Source organism: Giraffa tippelskirchi, chromosome 1, assembly GCF_054371585.1.
Source record: "Giraffa tippelskirchi isolate mGirTip1 chromosome 1, T2T-mGirTip1v1.2.pri, whole genome shotgun sequence".
Lineage (NCBI taxonomy): Eukaryota > Metazoa > Chordata > Mammalia > Artiodactyla > Giraffidae > Giraffa > Giraffa tippelskirchi.
The window spans coordinates 140,349,142-140,367,497 of NC_137275.1; the positions used below are offsets into that span (position 1 = coordinate 140,349,142).

The following is an 18,356-nucleotide window of genomic DNA, read 5'->3' on the forward strand; positions in this document are numbered from 1 at the left end:
ACTTTTAATCAGTGACAAAGCACCCGCCTTCTCCAGTTCCATGTGATGGTGCATTTGCTGAGACTCTGATCTGGACGGCTCCACATCACCTTCGTGTGCTGGTTGAATCCTTGTCAAGGCCATATCTTCTAAGCGATTGCATTTTTGTCCTTGTGTCTATGTGAATTTTTAATTTAGAAGATTACAGGGCCTATTAATACATTTTCCAACTTATAAGCTAGATGATTAGCTTAAAAAATCACATGGAGGGAATGCTTCCATGTGATATGAAGGTGGCAGCTGCAGGAGTTAGCCCGTTTTGTATCTCGCTTTAGAAACCATCTGTTAATTGGTTGAGATTGCGCTGGGGTCTCTGAGTGGTTTGCTCTAGTGTAGCTGTCCCTTAGCACAAAACACAATGGATATTATTTCTGTCAGGGCACCTCTTTGACTTAATTATAGCCGTGGCTCCCATCGGACCTGCAGCCTTTACAACTTTTACCATGTCCTGCTCAAGTTCCTCTATAGATTTTGTTCCATTGGGATTCTTTCCTCTTTACTGCTTCAGAGAGGGCCCTTTTAAAGTCCTTGAAGCTGTATCTGCAGTATTTAAATAGGTTTCCTTTATAGTCAGCATTTATACCCTAAGCTGCCTAAACACAATTGGTCTGTTTGGGGATTTCTCCTAAGTATAAAAATCAGTGCTTTCGTGTGACTATTTTAAATTGAGAGGGAGGAAAAAAAAACAAAAAAAAAACCCCACACTCCTCATACTGTCTTGGAAATGTAACTGCCTGTCTTTATTAAATATAGACTAAACAAAATGTCCTGAACAGAAAGAAGGAAAATCATATGTTATTTATACCTAAATCTTTGTGCAGATTGGGGACAATGGATGTCCTTTGGAATTTTACTTCCTTTGTTGTTGCTAAAAATATCACTGATTTCATTCTGGTCTGTCTTTTTAAAATAAAATGAACTAAACTGGAGAACTGTCCCCAGAAGGAAGCCTTCCGCATTACAGACAGATTCTTTACCACCTGAGCCACCAGGGAAGTCCTGGTGTTACTTGTTACTTGTATAGAGGATGCTTTATCAGTGATGCAGATAAGAAGGTGAAATGTTGCCTGCTTTTACTTCATTTGAAACTTTTTGTTGTTTGTTGGCCATGCCATGTGGCGCATGAAATCTTAGTTCACTGACCAGGGGTTGAACCCATGCTCCCTGAATTGGGAATCCAGAGTCTTAACCACTGTACCACCAGGAAGTCCCGAACCTTTTTTTCACTTGATGATATGATGCTATCCAGTGTTTCCTCTAAATGACCCAGCCTTCCTCCCTCCCTCTCTTTCTTTTTTGACTTGGTATCACCATATTGTAGGAAAAAGGACTTAGGTACATGTGTGAATTCAGAAGTCCTGTATCACTTTGTGATTGCTACACAAAATGTTAAAATAAGGTTTGTTAACACTTTGTGCCCACTTAGGGTAGTTATTAACACTTTCACTCATAGTAATGGCTTAACTGGGTATGGAAGAGGATTCAGATATTAGTGTTTTTTATAGCTTTGTAAAAGAGATCTCAAAAAATCATAAGCCTTCCTTAGGGCAGTCATCTTGAGTTTTGCTCTTTTTTGACTGGGGCTTATCCTGTTAGATACTTGTGTGTGTGTGCTCATTCACTTGAGTTGTGTCTGACTCTTTGTGACCCCATGGACTATAGCCCGCCAGGCTCCTCTGTTCATGAGATTATCCTGGCAAGAATACTGGAGCAGGTTGCCATTTCCTTCTCTAGGGGATCTTCCTGTCCCAGGGATCAAACCCATATCTTCTGCATCGGAAGGCAGGTTCTTTACCACTGAGCCAGCTGGGATACATAGTGAGTGGGTATTTGAGAAGTTATTGTATGGATGTTCTGCATTAATGTCAGAGTATTAACCTAAGATTCTAAAGGTTCCTTGTGTCTTATTATTATGATGAAGGTAAGAAGTTATCACCAAGGGGCTTGAGGGGATTGCCTTTGATACCCGTCCTGGCCCTTGATCTGAAAGGCCCTCTGGAGGGAAAACAGTACTTGTTGTGAAAGTTCAATTTTGGGTAAAAGGCCACTTTGATTGAATTAACTGTGCTCCTTTTCAGGTAAGAGTACACTTGACCGAGGCTCAGTCAGTGGTAGCGTAAGCAGAAGTTTTTGTGGGGTAGACAAATTAAGAATAGAAGACTGTGGGCTGGAATTTGTCCAGATGAGAAGTGAGCCATTTAGGATTGAGGCGATTTGTAGAGACTTGTGAAAGATATTATGGGTTTTTATCCTCTCATTTTTGCCTCATTAGAGATCTCTGGAACCTTTTTGAAAGGAATTTGGGGTCAGATCCCCATTCTGGGTTGTCACAGCTTCTTGTCCAGTGGTCTCCTTGCCCTTAGGTCTGCATTTCCTCGTGATTGTTCAAGCCACCAGGGTTAGCTCCCTTGGTTTCTCTCATGTGTTTCATGGTCACTCCCTGCTTGGTGCATCCTGCAGTACGACCTTTACAAAGCTTCACGTGGGGAGCCCCTGTTCTCAGCGCCTGCTTCTCACCTCTGCACAGACCACTTCGTGTTCAGTGTGTCTTTGGTCTAACCAACTCCTCTGTGCTTCTCTACCAGTTAGCTCTTCTCCATTTGCCTGTTTCCACAGTTGCTCTGTCAAGAAACTTCTAAATTTCATCTCTTCTATTTCAAATGATTAAATAAAGCCTTCTCTTCAGGTTCTTCCTGGTTAAGCATGAAATGTCAGTGATTAAATATAGGTGTTCTGTATTTATTAAGTGCCATTTCTCTCATTTCTTCTTTGCATCTCTCTTGTTTATCACCTTGCTTTAAATTTTTGAGCTAAGATCTTAGAGGGCAGACCATGTGGTATTGATCCCACCTGCTTTTCTACAGCTAGAAAACCATGCTAGGCGTCTGAAAGCATTTTAATGCAATCTGCTGACGAGGGAAGCGTCTTGTGTGGGAGACAAATTTGGCAGTAGAAAACATGTTTGGCTTTAGCCATAAGAATTGCTTTCTGAGTTTCTGGAAAAGAAGTATGTAAATCAAGTTCTGTTTTAAATGGATATTTTTATAATGTGGAGATCTCTAATCTGTTTTGTAGTGATGGATTTGTTTTGAAGGTTGAAGTGGTTTATGCACCTGTGGGGTGATGAACCTTTTCTTGTTTTTTTTTTTTTCTTGTATATCTAGTGTTTTGATGGATTGAGAAAGAATGGTAACATTCCAGTGAGTCAAAACATGACAAAGAACAAGAAAAACAATGCAGGTGTATTTGGAGACTGTAAATATCCTGGTTGAAAAGTTTTGTACTTTGGATGCACAGGAGTCTGCCTCAAAATAATTCCCAAGCTTGGCCAAAGGCAGTGAAATGTATGCTGAAAAGACTGGGTTTGGATAAGTCAATTCTAGTTTCAAAAAGTAGCTTCCATTTACCAGCTACCTCTGTGCCTTTGAGCAAGTTAGTTAATATACCAGGACCTCCATGTTTTTATCTGTAAAATGGGTACACATGTATCTACACAGAGCTTTGTTTTGAGAATTAAGTACGATGGCTGTATGTTAATATAAGTCTCATAAGTTGCTTGATAGCAGTCGATAATTAGGTAGTGGTACTGTTTGCTTCCAGACACCTAGATAAAAAGCACTTAAGGGATAGCGGGAACAGACTTTGACTTACCCCAGGCTTACCAGGCTTTCCCAATTGGAAGGTCTTGGCTGGTGAACTTCGGACTTTTGGGTGAGTGAGAGATTTATTTATTTATTTTTAATCACGTGGACCTGGTAGGATTTGCATGTTTCCCATTCTTCTGGCTGCCGTCTATGGGGTTGCACAGAGTCGGACACGACTGAAGTGGCTTAGCAGCAGCAGCATTCTTCTGGACAAAACACCACAGGGCTCTCTATAGTCAACTAGAGTCTCATAACAGTTTCAGAAGGGGTACTGGGCTACTTATAGTGTTTAGGGCCTTAAAATAGTTTTATTGTAATAACTGAATAAAACAAATGTCTTACAAAGAGAGAAAGACATTAAGAAACTGTACTGCTTTTCGATGGACAGCTTACTGACCTCCATGTGAGTACATAGATGGACACCAGCTGGTAGTGCAAGCAACAGCAGATACCCTCTTTACTACTGCAGTTGTTAACTGGTTTCTCATTTCTCTCTTTACCACAAAAATATTTTGAGGAATATAATTCCCTGGCCCTCCCTTCAAATCATATTTATTTGAAGAACTCCATTGCTTTTCAAGTAAGCACAAGATAAAGCGGATTACACAGCTCCTTTTTGTGTGTGTGTGGCAGGGGAGAGTTAATTATAATTAACAAAGAAATAAGATCTGAGTCTGCTGCAATAGTCTCAGCTTACGAGTTGATTTTGTCTTAGATCAAGGTATGTTAATATCCTAACTTTTTTTGAACTGTAGGGTCTGACTTTCTGGCCAACTAACAGTTTTTTGGCTTTTGTTCTCACCATGGGGATAGCTCCAGCATTTGACGGTAGGGCTGCTGATTTTTCTTTAAGAGCTACTATGTAAATCAGTGAGTAATGAGAATTGGGTTTTTTTTTTTTTTTTTTTTAACGATGGTCTTGAGATGCTGTAATGTCTTAACTTTTTCTCAAGCTGGAGAACCTAGTCCAAGTTAAAATATTCCCCTAAGATGTGTGGACTAGAGGAACTAGTTTATTTTCCCACTTTAAATAAAGATCATATTTCCTAATCTTCCTGGTCTTGGAAGCAAGACATCTTAGTATCCATGTGCACTACTTGAGAATTTAGAGGATTTAATATGCTGTACTCAGAAGCCTAAGACTGGATTATGTGGGAGTTCTTAATGTTGCCTAAAATGGTGATATATTAAGAACCCACAGTTTTGCTGACTTAAGCAAGGTCACACTGCGTTGCCAGCAGATTCATAATTACTGGGACTGGAACTAGAGGAAAATGGAGCTTTACCAGTTGTATAATCAGAGGACAGCTTTGGCCATTAAAATTAACTTAGTAGGAAAACACTGGTGCTGAGGCCATTAACTGCTCCCTTTGAATTAGGCTACTTAAGTAGTATTTACCAAATGATGACTGTTTACAACTTTGATTTCAGCAGAAAAGGTATGATTTAAACTCTTCTGTATTATCTCAGTATATCTGTGAAGTCCTGAAAACCATTTTAAATTTGGGCACTTAAGTCTCAGGCCAGCTTTATTAGCATTTGAGTGGAAGATGAGTCTTTGAGTGAGCCATCTGTTTTCTGTATTATGTGTGTCTAGGTTGAATTCTCCATCCTGGTGATAATCCCTGGTAATGTCCTTTGGGAAACTGGTAAAAATGCTCCAAGCTTTCAAGGGAGTCTGGCTTGGTCTGTAGTAATAGGATCACACCAGTTCTCTGCCTCATAGTTTGATCTTTCCCGTTAGAGGGTGGTGAGGAGGACCTGTTCAATTTGACCTGAGTTAGTCGAATGTTTAAATGGAAGGACTTCCTGTGTCTGGCATGCTGCATCTGAGGAGACTCGGGCTAAGTCAGGAATTAAAATTTGGAGAGAAATGTGACTAGAAAAGATTGCATTCCTTTGTTCTCTAGGCTTCTCTCAAAGCTTTCCCCTGATGTGTGGTCCCCACATGGTTTTGTTCACAGGAGATCTGAGATATTAAGAAAGCGCCTTTGTAAAGTCTGGTGCACCTTATTTTGGTGCCAGAGTTGCGGTGCACAGCCTGTCTGAACAGACACACAAGGCCAGTGCCCAAGAACAGAAAGTCCATCTGAAGCAACACAACACATTTGCAACTTTATTGTGTGTCTGTGGGGGGAGGATGATGTTGTGGTGTTAGAATGAGGGAAAGGGGTTCGGTCTGTCTTTAAAAATGAAAATTGTCCCCCTTGAAAGTGAAAACTTGTTTTCCTAAAAATCATTTTTGTTGCTGTTTGTTTGTTTGTTAAGGGATTAAAGGATGCAGCTTTATATAGGGACCATGTTTAGAGACAGTGAATCTTCTCAATTTGCTTTTTTTTTTTTCTAAGTGTTACATTATTAGACCTCAGCTTGCAAATAGTCTTGCTTGTCAGAGAGGACCATAGTGACCTGTTTCTGCTTCCTGGGGCATTTAGAAAAGAGTCATGCTGCTTTTGTCTTTTTTTATTTCATAAAACATTACTGCTGCTCTAAATAAAATAATAGATACACATCAATCAGCATAGTCACCATTTATTGTTGATTCAACTACTAGGTTTTTATAGAATTCACTCTGCATTTTATTTGACTTGTACATGAATAGTCTCAGCAGACTTAATTATATTAGTGAAAAAGCACTTTCAACAAAATTATATGCTGACATCCCATAATTCATACTTACAGATTTGTGAAACAGATTTATGTAAATCTATCAAATTACTCTAGGTGACATTTTTTTTTAATTGAGATTTCATTTAAATAGTATTTGTAGAAAATTTTAATATGAAAAGTTTTACATGAACTGTTTGAAAAGGAATGTATCTCACATCACTCCCTTAGAAAGACAGAATTCTGTCACATTTGAGCATCTTGTCTCCTTTTGTTCTGTAACCATCTGGTGTGATGTAGGGACGTGGATGGGGAGCATGTTTATAAGGGCATCTCTCTTCTCAACCATAAGTTCCTGGAAGGCAGACGGCTGTTTCTTCATTTGTTCATCCCCCCCCCTTTTTTTTCCCCTATTAGCTTAATCATTCATTCATTGTTTCAGTGAGCATGTTAATAATCTATGCTAGGGTCTTCTATATCAGGATCTATGCTCAGCTTGCCCTTGCTCAACAATCTAAGGGATGGGATGTCCAAATTGACTCAGTACCCATATGTAGCAAGATAAAGGTGGATAATACAAGGGCTGTGGAAGGACAAGGAAAGGGCACTGAACAGTGGGCATTGGGAGTGAAACAAATTACAACAGGAAAAGGTCTTAGAGAAAGCCTTAGAGCAGCACTTCCCAACCTTTTTGGCACCAGGGACCGGTTTTGTGGAAGACAGTTCTTCCATGCACCTGGGTGAGGGGGCTAGTTTTGGGATAATGCAAGTACATTATATTTATTGTGCATTTTGGAGAGTTGGACCATAAAGAAAACTGGGGGCTGAAGAATTGATGCTTTTGAGCTGTGGTGTTGGAGAAGACGCTTGAGAGTCCCTTGGACTGCAAGGAGATCCAACCAGTCCATCCTAAAGCAGATCAGTCCTGGGTGTTCATTGGAAGGACTGATGTTGAAGCTGAAACTCCAATACTTTGGCCAACTCATGCGAAGAGCTGACTCATTAGAAAAGACCCTGATGCTGGGAAAGACTGAAGGCAGGAGGAGAAGGGGATGACAGAGGATGAGGTGGTTGGGTGGTATCACCAGCTCGATGGACGTGAGTTTGAGCAGGCTCAGGGAGTTGGTGGTAGACAGGGAGGCCTGGCGTGCTGGAGTCCATGGGGTCACAAAGAGTCGGACATGACCAAACTGAACTTAATTTCTATTATCATTACATGAACTCTACCTCAGGTCTTCAGGCATTATATCCCAGAGGTTGGGGACCCCTGTTCTATAGGAGAAGATGTGTATTAAAGGCACAGGGAACTGAATATGAGTTTCAGGGTATACATACTTGTAGGAGTCCTACAAGTAAGCAAGAAGCTGATGATGACCTTGGAAACCAGATTATGATTGGGATTTTCTTCTAGAAAGACTGGTTTTGGAGTTAACTGGAGTCTAGGGAAGGGATGATGGTTAGGATACTGTAGCAGTAATCCAAGTTAGAATAATATGTGAGGACCTGTACTAATGCCTGGGGGGCCAGGAGGGTTGGCGAAGTGGCGCAGATTTAGCTGGTAGAAAAAACAGGATGTGATACCCCAGTGGTAGAATGTGCACTGAAATGAATCTGCTTACACAGCCTCCCTAATAAGACTATGAGCTACCTCCCTCAGGTCTTGGATCAAATGTTACATTCATGCCGGGGCCCACTCTCGCCATTATATTTAGGTCAGCGGCCCTTTCCCCGCACCCTCTGCTTCTTTTTTCCTCTTTAGCCCTTATTTTCTTGTAGTATATACTGTAGAGCTTGTTCTTTTGTTGTCTCCTAACCAGAATATTCTCCAGGATTAGCAAAAAGTAGCTTTTCTAAAATCATTGAACAAATGAATGCTGAATGTTGGTGAAAAATATGTAGGGTGACTTAAATACAGAACTTTATTTTTCACAATTCCATGTTAAGAAGGATCTCACTTAACATTGGATGGATAAAATTAAATTAATGTACCAGGTTTGTAATCAAGAATTATGGTGATCTATTGCCTTTACCTTTAAACCTGAGGGGGTAATTTGATATTCAGAACATTGGTAGTAATTTGAAATAGAAAAGACTAAATAAAGTGACCTTTGAATTAAATGGGTTCAGAAGATTGTGTATTTTTAATTAAAATATGCAATTAAATTTTTAATTAAAGTGTGCTATTAAAAGCAATGTAGGTGGCAAGGGAACGGCTGCTGCTTTGAGTTATGCACAGTTTGGGATAAATCGGAGTTTACTGTGTTTCCCACTAGCACTCTGTCACTAAACAGATTCTCTTCCTGTTTTCCTCTTCCTGCTCTGACCCCCATGCAGCTCAGTGCGCCTCAGCCCCATTCGGAGACCCTTGGAGTGTTTCAGCTCTGTGCTTTAGGTCACTTGACCATGGTTCTAAGCAGCCTTTTTATAACTGTTCTCCTTATGCCAAGGAGCAATTTATAAGGGATTTTTCTATCTTTTGTGAAGAAGCTATCCTTCTCTGTGGCATGTTTTTAGATTAAAAAGAAGGATGCGAAACAAAAGCCATTCACATTCACACGGTCTACAGAATACCATGTGCTGAAGTGCGGTATTGACCTGGAGTTTTCAGCACCTGCTTGATGTCATAGGCCTATGACTGTTCAGAAAGCTTCCTCTGTAGTGACATTCTAGAATCCCTGCCATGGCTATAAGGACCAAGGCTCCGATGAATGGTTTCAGAATCTCTAAGGACCATGGGGCCACAGGTAGCTTGTGAGGACTAGTGGAGTTGACCTTATTCTTGATGTTCTGCTACCAGAGGAACTTTTTGACTTCTAAAGACAGGATTTATTGGTCTTAAAGGCTTTTTTGGGGGGTGAGCCTTGGCTTTGTTATTTTGTTCAGAATTTTCTTTTGAAAATGGTGGTTTCCATAATTGTTATACTTGGAACTTAAATGTAGAGCTTTATAAATTTTTTAAAGAAGTGATTTTTGGTTTTGAGATTGTCAATATGCACATTCTAAATTCAGAATGACTTGAAAAATAGATTTGGAGGATATGGATAAATGATGCTTGGTTTCCAAGCCTTCCTTGGTAGTTTATGACTGTTACTAGCTGATGCATACAAAAAGTGGGAGAAAGTGGTTCCAGGCTAAATATTTTTTCTTGATGTTTGACTTCCTTCTGCTTTTATTTTTTAAAAGTCTGCACTCATAATAACCTGAAACAGGCACTATATAAACAAGATGACTTTACACTGTCATAGGAATAACAGCGCAAAATTCATATATACTGAAATTGATACTTGCACAAGAAGTACTGGCATTTAAGACAGTAGGCAACTGTCTCAAAACAACTTTTTTTTGGTAGAGCTCTGTTAGAAAACGCGTGGTTACATTATATTTCAAGCATACTGAAGATGGTCCAGGTTCATATATAAACTAGTCGTGAATTGAGAGAAGAACATAGTGTTTGAGATTCTTGAATTCAAGTTCTGATGACTACTTTCTGCTTGTTTGTTGGTTTTTTTTTTCTCTCTGATTTGAGGATACTGATCGACCTTACCCAGCTTCAGATGCCATTACTTCCTTACAGAAGAAGAATGAGTATCTCACAAGATCAATGTGAGGCTAAAATTAAACACTAAAACACCACACAGCTGAAAAATGAGAATGGGGAGAGGCTTGCCTATCTTTGTATCATTTGTGATGCCTTTATATATTTTAAGCATTCAGTACATGTTGGCTGACTTGATTAGCTCACTTGAAAATGAAAATCTGTGAAGTTACTAACTCCCTTATAGTTCCAGTGCCAACATGTTAGTGCATCTACTGCAGTGGATTTACGAATGAAGCCGTTTAGCAGCAATTATCTCCTTTCGTATTATTTTGCTTAGGGTAGTGATAACATTTTGCTTACCTTAAATATTAATTGATGAGAGTTGCTCTTCCTAATACTACCACTAAACAAGTTAGAAACTTTGTGTCAGAGAGCTCGTTTAGGGATAAATATTGTTTGAGTGTACTCAGTTTCCAATAGCTGAAATTTGGTTGATTCATCATTAAAGCTAGCCATGGCTGCTTGAGAGGGTTAGATCAAAGACTCATTCAATGGCTAGATCATGTGATGGTGACGTGGATGATACCAAAAAGTGTTAGTCACTCAGTCGTGCCCAACTCTTTGCGATCCCATGGACTGTATGTAGCCTGCCAGGTTACTCTGTCAATGGAATTTCCCTGGCAAGAATACTGGAGTTGATTGCCATTCCCTTCTCCAAGGGATCTTCCCAACCCAGGGATTGAACCCTGGTCTCCTGCATTGCAGGCACATTCTTTACTGTCTGAGCCACCAGGAAAGCCCATTGATGACATTGCCTTTGGTTAAATGAATAACAACTACTGTGCTTCTCATTCGTGCATTTAGCAAACTTTTTGAATGCCCCCAGTGTGCTAGGAGTAAGAGCTTAGGGGACAGGGCGCAAGAGATGGCCAAGCAGACAGGATTTTGACTTGACCCAGCAGCACAGCTCCAGCAGGCCCCTGCTGTGTCAGAGTGACTTCAGTAGGCAATAAACTGTTCCTCTGAAGTGATGGATAACTTGAAGAATTTAGAAGAAAGACATCTACTAATATTTTAAAAATGCATCTGTCAAAAGGCAGGCAGTCTTCATTGCAGAGTCACTTCATACCCAGACCATCAGCATCTGGCCCTTCTTAGGGTGCCCAGAATCCTTATTTGCAGTCTCAGATTCTCTCTCACCATTAAAACTGTGATTTTTCAGCCTTGACTACATGTGTTAGAGTCACTAGGATTTAAGAAACCTGGTTTGTAATGCTGCTGCTGCTGCTGCTAAGTCGCTTCAGTAGTCGTGTCCAACTCTGTGTGACCCCACAGATGGCAGCCCACCAGGCTCCGCCATCCCTGGGACTCGCCAGGCAAGAACATTGGAGTGGGTTGCCATTTCCTTCTCCAGTGCATGAAAGTGAAAAGTGAAAGTGTAGTCGCTCGGTCGTGTCCGACTCGTTGCCACCCCATGGACTGCAGCCTACAGGCTCCTCTGTCCATGGGATTTTCTAGGCAAGAGTACTGGATTGGGTTGCCATTGCCTTCTCCGTGGTTTGTAATAGACCAATTAAAAAAAAAATTGGGGGAAAGGGACTCAGACATCAGTTTTTGTTTTTTAAGCTCTGTGGTTGATTCCAGTGTACCAAGATTGAGAAAGGACTTTGATTAGAAGCTGGTAAAATGTGTTAGTGTGGTGCCAGTAGATAGGAGAAATGGACTCAGTGCTTGTACAGTTGATAATTTGGTTTATTTTGTTATAGAATAGCAGCGTGGAAAACCACACAGTGTTCACTTTGCCTTTCCTTCCCCTGATATTTTGGTAGCATGTTGTCTGGTTTAATTTTAAATGAACGTGTGTAAACTCCTTAATATGTAGTAGATACGTTATTTTCCCTTTATTTTTTCACTGGAGTGGTCTATCTCCGTCGATAGTGAAAGTTCTCATCACTGACTCAGCAGTCTCATTGGGTAGGAATTATCCTCATTCTAGAAATAAGGAGGTTAATGACTCAGAGAGGTTAAGTTGTTTCTTCAAAGTCACATAGCTGGTTAACAGTGGAGCCAGAATTAGAACTCTTGTGTGTTTATCTCCTAGCCCATATTCTTTCCATCATAAACTGATTCCTTGAGCAGATTTTTTAATGTTCAGCCAATTTGAATCCTGCTCAGTGATAACAGAACTGCAACACATTTCATAAGAGGCCACTGTGCATGCAGTAGACACATGATAAACGTCAAATTAGAAAAAAGCTGAATGCTTAAAACTGCAGTGATTCACATGCAACTTTTAAAAATCAGATCTTTGAGTAAAACACAATTTCTGTGAGTAGTGTGAGGAAAAAATTAATGAACTGAGTTTTAGGTTTCCCCTCACCCCCCTTTTATAAAAAACAGGAAAAAATGCAGTTTGATTAAAGAGTGTAAGTTAGCAGTGATTATCCCCTAAAAATGATAGTGGTCCTCAAAATATAATAAGTTTTCATGGTTATTAGGTATTATATTTAGTCTTCTCTCTCCCTCTCTCTGTCTGTATACGTGTGAGGAACCATGTTAGGAAAACTAGAGTGGCCTCTCTAAATACCTGTATTCATAAATACTCAGATCTAAGGTGCTACTTAAAAGAAAAAATATTGTCACTTTGCTATGAAATTGATCCAAAAATGGTAGTTTATAGAAAGCATTTGGACCTTTACTGGGAATCTTCCAGGAAACCCTCAGTGGTTTGGTTTGACTTTTAGTAGACTAAACCTTTTATGTCCGTTTTTGTCACCACCTTTTTAGTATTTTTTGTTTTGTCAAACTGAGAAACTTTCCTTTAGTTGAAAAATGGAGACCTTTAGGGTTGACTTGACTTGTCTGTGCATTCTATTGATTCCAATCTCTTGTTATTTCCTGTTCCCTGAGAGTCGGGACACATCAGTGAGCCAAGGACGAGAGGTCTCAGATGATGGATAAAAGCAACAACAGACTCATTTAGAAGCAACTCTTATTCCAAAATTTTTCTGTTATGTTATTTTTATGTTTTGTCTTTCTTTCCCACATATTCTTATGGGTTTGTATGTCTTCAACCGTAAATCCTTGTATTCATATTTCCCTTTATTCCTTAGCTAGGTTTTCAGACCCCTTTAGAAAATTGAATTTAGTTTATTTGAATAAGCTCTTCTCTAAAATTAATGTACTTATGCACACACACACATAGATTACATGTATACACACACATACTCATGATTCTCCACTGTTTTAGACTCTGTAATGTACTTGGTAAAGGCTGTAAGTTTATCGAGGTAATGTCTACAGAACACTGACAGATTCTTGGTTGATGCTTTTCACTTCCCAATTTTATGTGTAAGGAAACTGAAGCTGAACAAGTCGTGCCCGTGAGGCCCACACAGCAGCTCTGTGGAGAGTTGCACCCTCAGTTGCCTTGCTGCTGGGCGCTGGGGCTCAGGCAGGGCGTGTGTGATGGAATACTGGGGACGTGTGCTTTTTAAACAGCATAGCTTGCTGTGTTCTAACTGATGTTTAAACTTGAAGCTGTAATAGACAGGAGATTAAAAAGGCCACATGTGTATTTCTAGAATTAATGTAGACTTCTTTTTACTCCTGAGAAAATATGCTGGCATTAATGACAAGACTTTATGCCAGAACGAACGTTGGATGTCTGTCATCAGCGGTGGAGAACTAACGTATGCCTTTCTCCCCTTCCCTTTCATTAGGGCAGAGCCTGGGATATGGCTTTGTGAACTACATTGACCCTAAGGATGCAGAGAAAGCTATCAACACCCTGAATGGATTGAGACTTCAAACCAAAACAATAAAAGTATGTTTACTTTTTTTTTTTTATATCTGCTCACAGAACAGAAGTTGAAAAAAATTAAGGTCTCTTTGTAGTTCTTTCCTTTATTCCTTTTGTGCTCATACAGACACTTCTCTGGGAGGCATAGCAGAATTTTTGGTTTGTTGCCTGATGGCGTAAACTTTATCATGAGTACTACATGTATGTTCTTGTGCTTAGTCCTTCAGTCCTGTCCAACTCTTTGTGACCCCATGAACAGTAGCCCACCAGACTCCTCTGTCCGTGGGATTCTCCAGGCAAGAATACTGGAGTGGATTGCCATTTCCTTCTCCAGCTACATGTATTGCATTGGGCAAAAAGTTCGTTGAGTTTTTCCATTACAGTTTACAGAAAACCCCCAGTGAACTTTTTGGCCAACCCAATAATTACTTGTGTATTAACAAAAGGACAGGGCAGCAACTTTCTTAGATAAATATGTTACGAAACTTACTGAATTAAATTTCCATCCTTTATAGAGAATTACTTGCCTATAACTTGAAAAAAACCGTATCTGTTTCTTCTAGCACAGGGATTGACAGTTTTGTTCTGTAAAGGGCCAGGCAATAAATATGTTAGCTTTGCAGGCCATTATCAAATGTAAAAATCATTTTTAATTCTCAGGTCATAGAAAAGCAGGTCCTTGAGCTATTGTTTGACTCTAGTCTAGCAGATTCAGCTTACTTTGAGGATACTGACTAGGAAAGTGTATATGCCACATAGGTTATTTTTTTTCTGTTATAGTTTTCTTTTCATGACAAATGGTAAGTAACTTTATGGATGTTTTCCCTGCCTTTTTGAATTTTTGAAATTCTGATGTAAATTCTCTCTGGGTAAGAAGTTAATACAGTTTGCTGTGTAGATTTCTTTCCCTTTAGAAGATAAAAGGGACGTTGCCTCGAGCAAACACTTAGTACACGTGCCATCAATTTTCCCTCCTCTGCCCAGTGCAGACATTCCGATCAATCATGGCAGCCTTTCTCACTGAGTCTGGATGTGGCTTCCAAATATTTGTCAAAATAGTGTTCCAGACAACCTCTATCAATTGAGTGAAGTTGGAACCTATTTTCCACCCTTGATTTAAGAAGTCAGCTCAGACCATAGCCTGGAGTGGTGAGGGGAAGTTAGTCAAGGCTGCCTGTGGTATCCATCTTGCTTAGAGGCTTGTCTAGGAGATTTCTGCTCATTTTTTCAGGTATCTGGAAATGCAATGTCATCTTTGTGTTTAAAAGTTGCTTCTCTCTCAGAGTTGTCAGTTAAGGTAATTCATTAGCCTGGGGTGGTTTTGACATCTCATTCTTCATATTTACTGGCTCAGAGGAAAGATGCCTCCTACCTCTGTCTCTAAAGGAAACTGTATGCAGTGACCCCCAAATATGTGTGGATGTAAGATGTCTGAGATTCTATATGCTTCTTGATCAAGAAAATGTCCTAAGTACGAAATGTCTAATTACTAGATTTCTAGTATATTCTAAGATCACAAAGGACTTGTTTGTTTTGACCTTGGTTTTTCAGTATGGAGTGTTTTTTCTAATTGTCTGCTCTTCTTTGCCTACTCTCTGTTTGTGTTACAGAGATGAACCTTTTAATAGTATTTCTAAGTATAATGATCAAGTACTTTTAAAAAGAAGACATCCAGTGTCCAATTACCTTTTCCTATTGTTTTGCGAACACTGTCCTACTGCAGATTTTTGTGAGGCTCCCCAGTGTCAGTTGACTTCAGGGTTGTTGCTCATAAATCATGGTTAAGAAAGTGGAATATTGATGGTTGGATTGACATGCCTTTTCTCCATTCCAGAAATAAGCACCCTCATTTCACTCTAGTGGGTCAGTTCTTTTGCTCTACATCAGTTCTTTTTGCAGTAAGGTCCCCGTGAAGGTAGAAAATGCAGGAGAAATGGGTCTCCATAGAAGAAATGTCCATGGCCTGCAGAGAGACCACTGGTGACAGCAGCTTCCTCACTGTCTGTCACCCGGCCTTCTCTTCAGGGCCCAGCTGCTCAGGCGGAATACATGCAAGAAAGGACAGTCATGCCTTGTGGCTTTTACACCATGCCATCGGCCACTTTTCTTCAGATTTTCTGGGATGGGGGTGGGCGTGGTAGGTAAGCAGCAGGCTACTTCTATCCCACCCCTTTCATTCCGTTCCGACAGAAACATCAGATAACAGCTGGTATCCTCAGTTTGGCCCCTGTTTGTCTGAGGCAAAGGAGACCATTTCCCAAAACTACATAGCGCCATTTTTGTCTATCTGTTCTTTCTGGTTTTTTTCAATTAGATGTGTCGTGTGTTCTCAGGCAGCATCTGAGCCAGATTTTTCCTAGTATTCACTGCTTTCATAGTTTCTGGAAGCTGTATTTAAGCCTTTCTGTTTCCTATTCTGTGAATCAGTTTCTTTTCGCTTTCTGCAGTCCATCCTGGTGGAGGCTCTGAAGCTAATCTTACAAAAACACCACTTTCCTCATACTGCTTCTCACTCAAAATTCTCTTCTATTCCCCTACTGTTTTACCATATCATTTGGCTTAACTTTGGAGTGGCCCAGCATTATCACTGATTACTGTTCTCCATGGTAGTCAGACTGGCTCTTCCATGGCAAGCTCATCTTACTCACAGCCTCTGCACATATGCTTTTATGGCTCCCCTGGGATATTCTTTCTCACTCAGTTTAATAGCGGCCATCCCATCTTTTGGCGTCCATCTGAAGTTCTTGCTGCTGCCTTTCTGGGTTTTTCTAACTCAGGTTGGGTCTCTCCCTTCTTTTGAAATAGTCCATGAGGGATCACAGAAGTTTAGGGATTGAAGGGGACCCATATATAATTCAGACTTAAGCATGAACCTCTACCCGCAGTAAAAAAGTTGAGACCTAAGTGGTAGTCACAGAGTTTAGCTTAGATCAGGCGGTTGACTGTGACTCAAATCTTTGTCTTTTGATATCTATACTAAGACTGTTACCATAACACCATATTTTCCTTTAGAAAGCTGCAGTAGATTAATTAATATATATGTCATTTATAAGTATACAAGTGTTTGTGCACTCCTTGAGCTTAGGTTTCTGTCATGTCTTCCGAGCCACCTATGCATTTGGTAGGATTCCTATTTATTGGAATATTGAAACAGTGAATCAAGCGCTGTGAAAGGTGGTTTATTTAGCAGTTTTTCCTGGGGCTTCCTTGTAGCATTAGCCCAGTAGGGTTTTGTGTAATAGATGGATGGTATGTTGAATAGATGACAGATATTCACTATTTCTGCAATGAGTGAAGCAGAGTCCCACAGGCACCGAGAAATCTAAAGCAGTTATTCCCAAACTTGGTTGCAAAATCACAAGGAGGATGAGTTAGAAATACAGATTCTGGGACCCACTTCAGAGCTACTCAATCAGTGTCCAGAGGCAAGATGCAGCAATCTGTTTTTTTGTTTTGCAGGTAATTTGTGACAGCGAGTCTTTAAGACCTAACACTTAGGAACTGCCAAAATGTATATGGGTTCTCTAAATACTTGCATGCAGAGTTTGATTTGTTTTCATCTTTTACCTTGATAATCTTGCAGATAATGCTTTTAACTGGAATATTAATCGTGGTTTTATTTTAATGCCAGTTCAGCATTTGGAGTAAAAAGTTCATACTGTCTTCACTTTTTAAAAGAAGTGGCTTAGAAATTAGAAAAACTTAATAAGTTCACCTTATGTTAGAGATTTGTTATGTACAGTGGCATTTATAGGTTAAAGGTTCAAGGTGGCAATTCTCTTTAAGGTTCACTTTTTTTTTTCCTGGTTGAGTTAATGTCCCAGCAGCTTACATTGCTGGTGACAAGAGGCAATCATGATGAGTAAAGCCTGCCCATGTTATCCCTAATAATGAGCTGGTAAGTCAAGTGTGGATATTACAAGATGTTTTTAGCTTTTGATACTAGAGAGAGTAGTAAAAAGGCAGTATATTCACAATTCTTCCCACTCCTGAGGGAAAATGAACTTTTTTGCCTAGGTTAATGGTATCAGACCTAGATTCATGCTGAGCAGAGTAAAATCACTCCTGAGAGCAGTTAGGGATCTGAAAAGGTACGTGTGCCATGCTGAGTGAGGAGCTGTGGTTTTATACTGTAGGTGAGGGAGGACCACCAAAGAGTTCTGAGCAAAACGGTGACAGGATTGGACTTGAGTGTTTCTTAGGAGGGGAAAATCTGCCTTGGATTTAAACTTCACATTCCTCTGAGCATCTCAAGCCACCTACGGCTCTTGTGGCTTATTTACGTAGTTGATATTTCTCATGGAGGTACAAAGTGTAAATGCTTATAGAAGAAGTGTGGGCTTCACAAATTTATAAGGCATCTTCTGTAAAGTACCCATCAGTTCAACAAGAGTAGAGATCATCATTTACCTTTTATCTTGACCAGACTGGGAAATTTTGAAAGTAATAGTCTGAAGGACAGACCTCACAGTAACTGACAACTTTTGAGATGTTATCTAAATTTATTGTTTATCTGATCAGGTCTCTGTGGAGAGACAAATGGAAATTTTGAGTAAATGATTTCTATGCCTTTTTTAAGAAAATGAGATTGGGTGTATGTTTTTCTAATTTCATTTTTAACCCATGATCTAGAACTTTCTAGAGCCAAATTCTAAGTGTATTACTACATGTGATTATCAGAAACTCTTCAATGCATTTGAATAAATCTCACATCTATACTGAATCG

The 18,356-nt window shown here is 39.9% G+C and overlaps 1 protein-coding gene across 50 annotated transcripts in view; it reads left to right on the forward strand.

Annotated features, from left to right (window-relative positions):
* The window catches only part of ELAVL2 (ELAV like RNA binding protein 2), a 307,766-nt gene that overhangs the window by 85,457 nt on the left and 203,953 nt on the right, over positions 1–18,356 (forward strand). For 46 of the 50 annotated variants that reach the window (XM_081498583.1, XM_081498444.1, XM_081498453.1 and 43 more), the window contains one exon: positions 13,551–13,654. In XM_081498583.1, the coding sequence (XP_081354709.1) occupies positions 13,551–13,654 (104 nt within the window). Of the gene's footprint in view, positions 1–9,006; positions 9,894–13,550; positions 13,655–18,356 lie in introns of those variants that run through there. The other 4 variants (XR_014056211.1, XR_014056210.1, XM_081498653.1 and 1 more) reach the window with 1 other exon arrangement.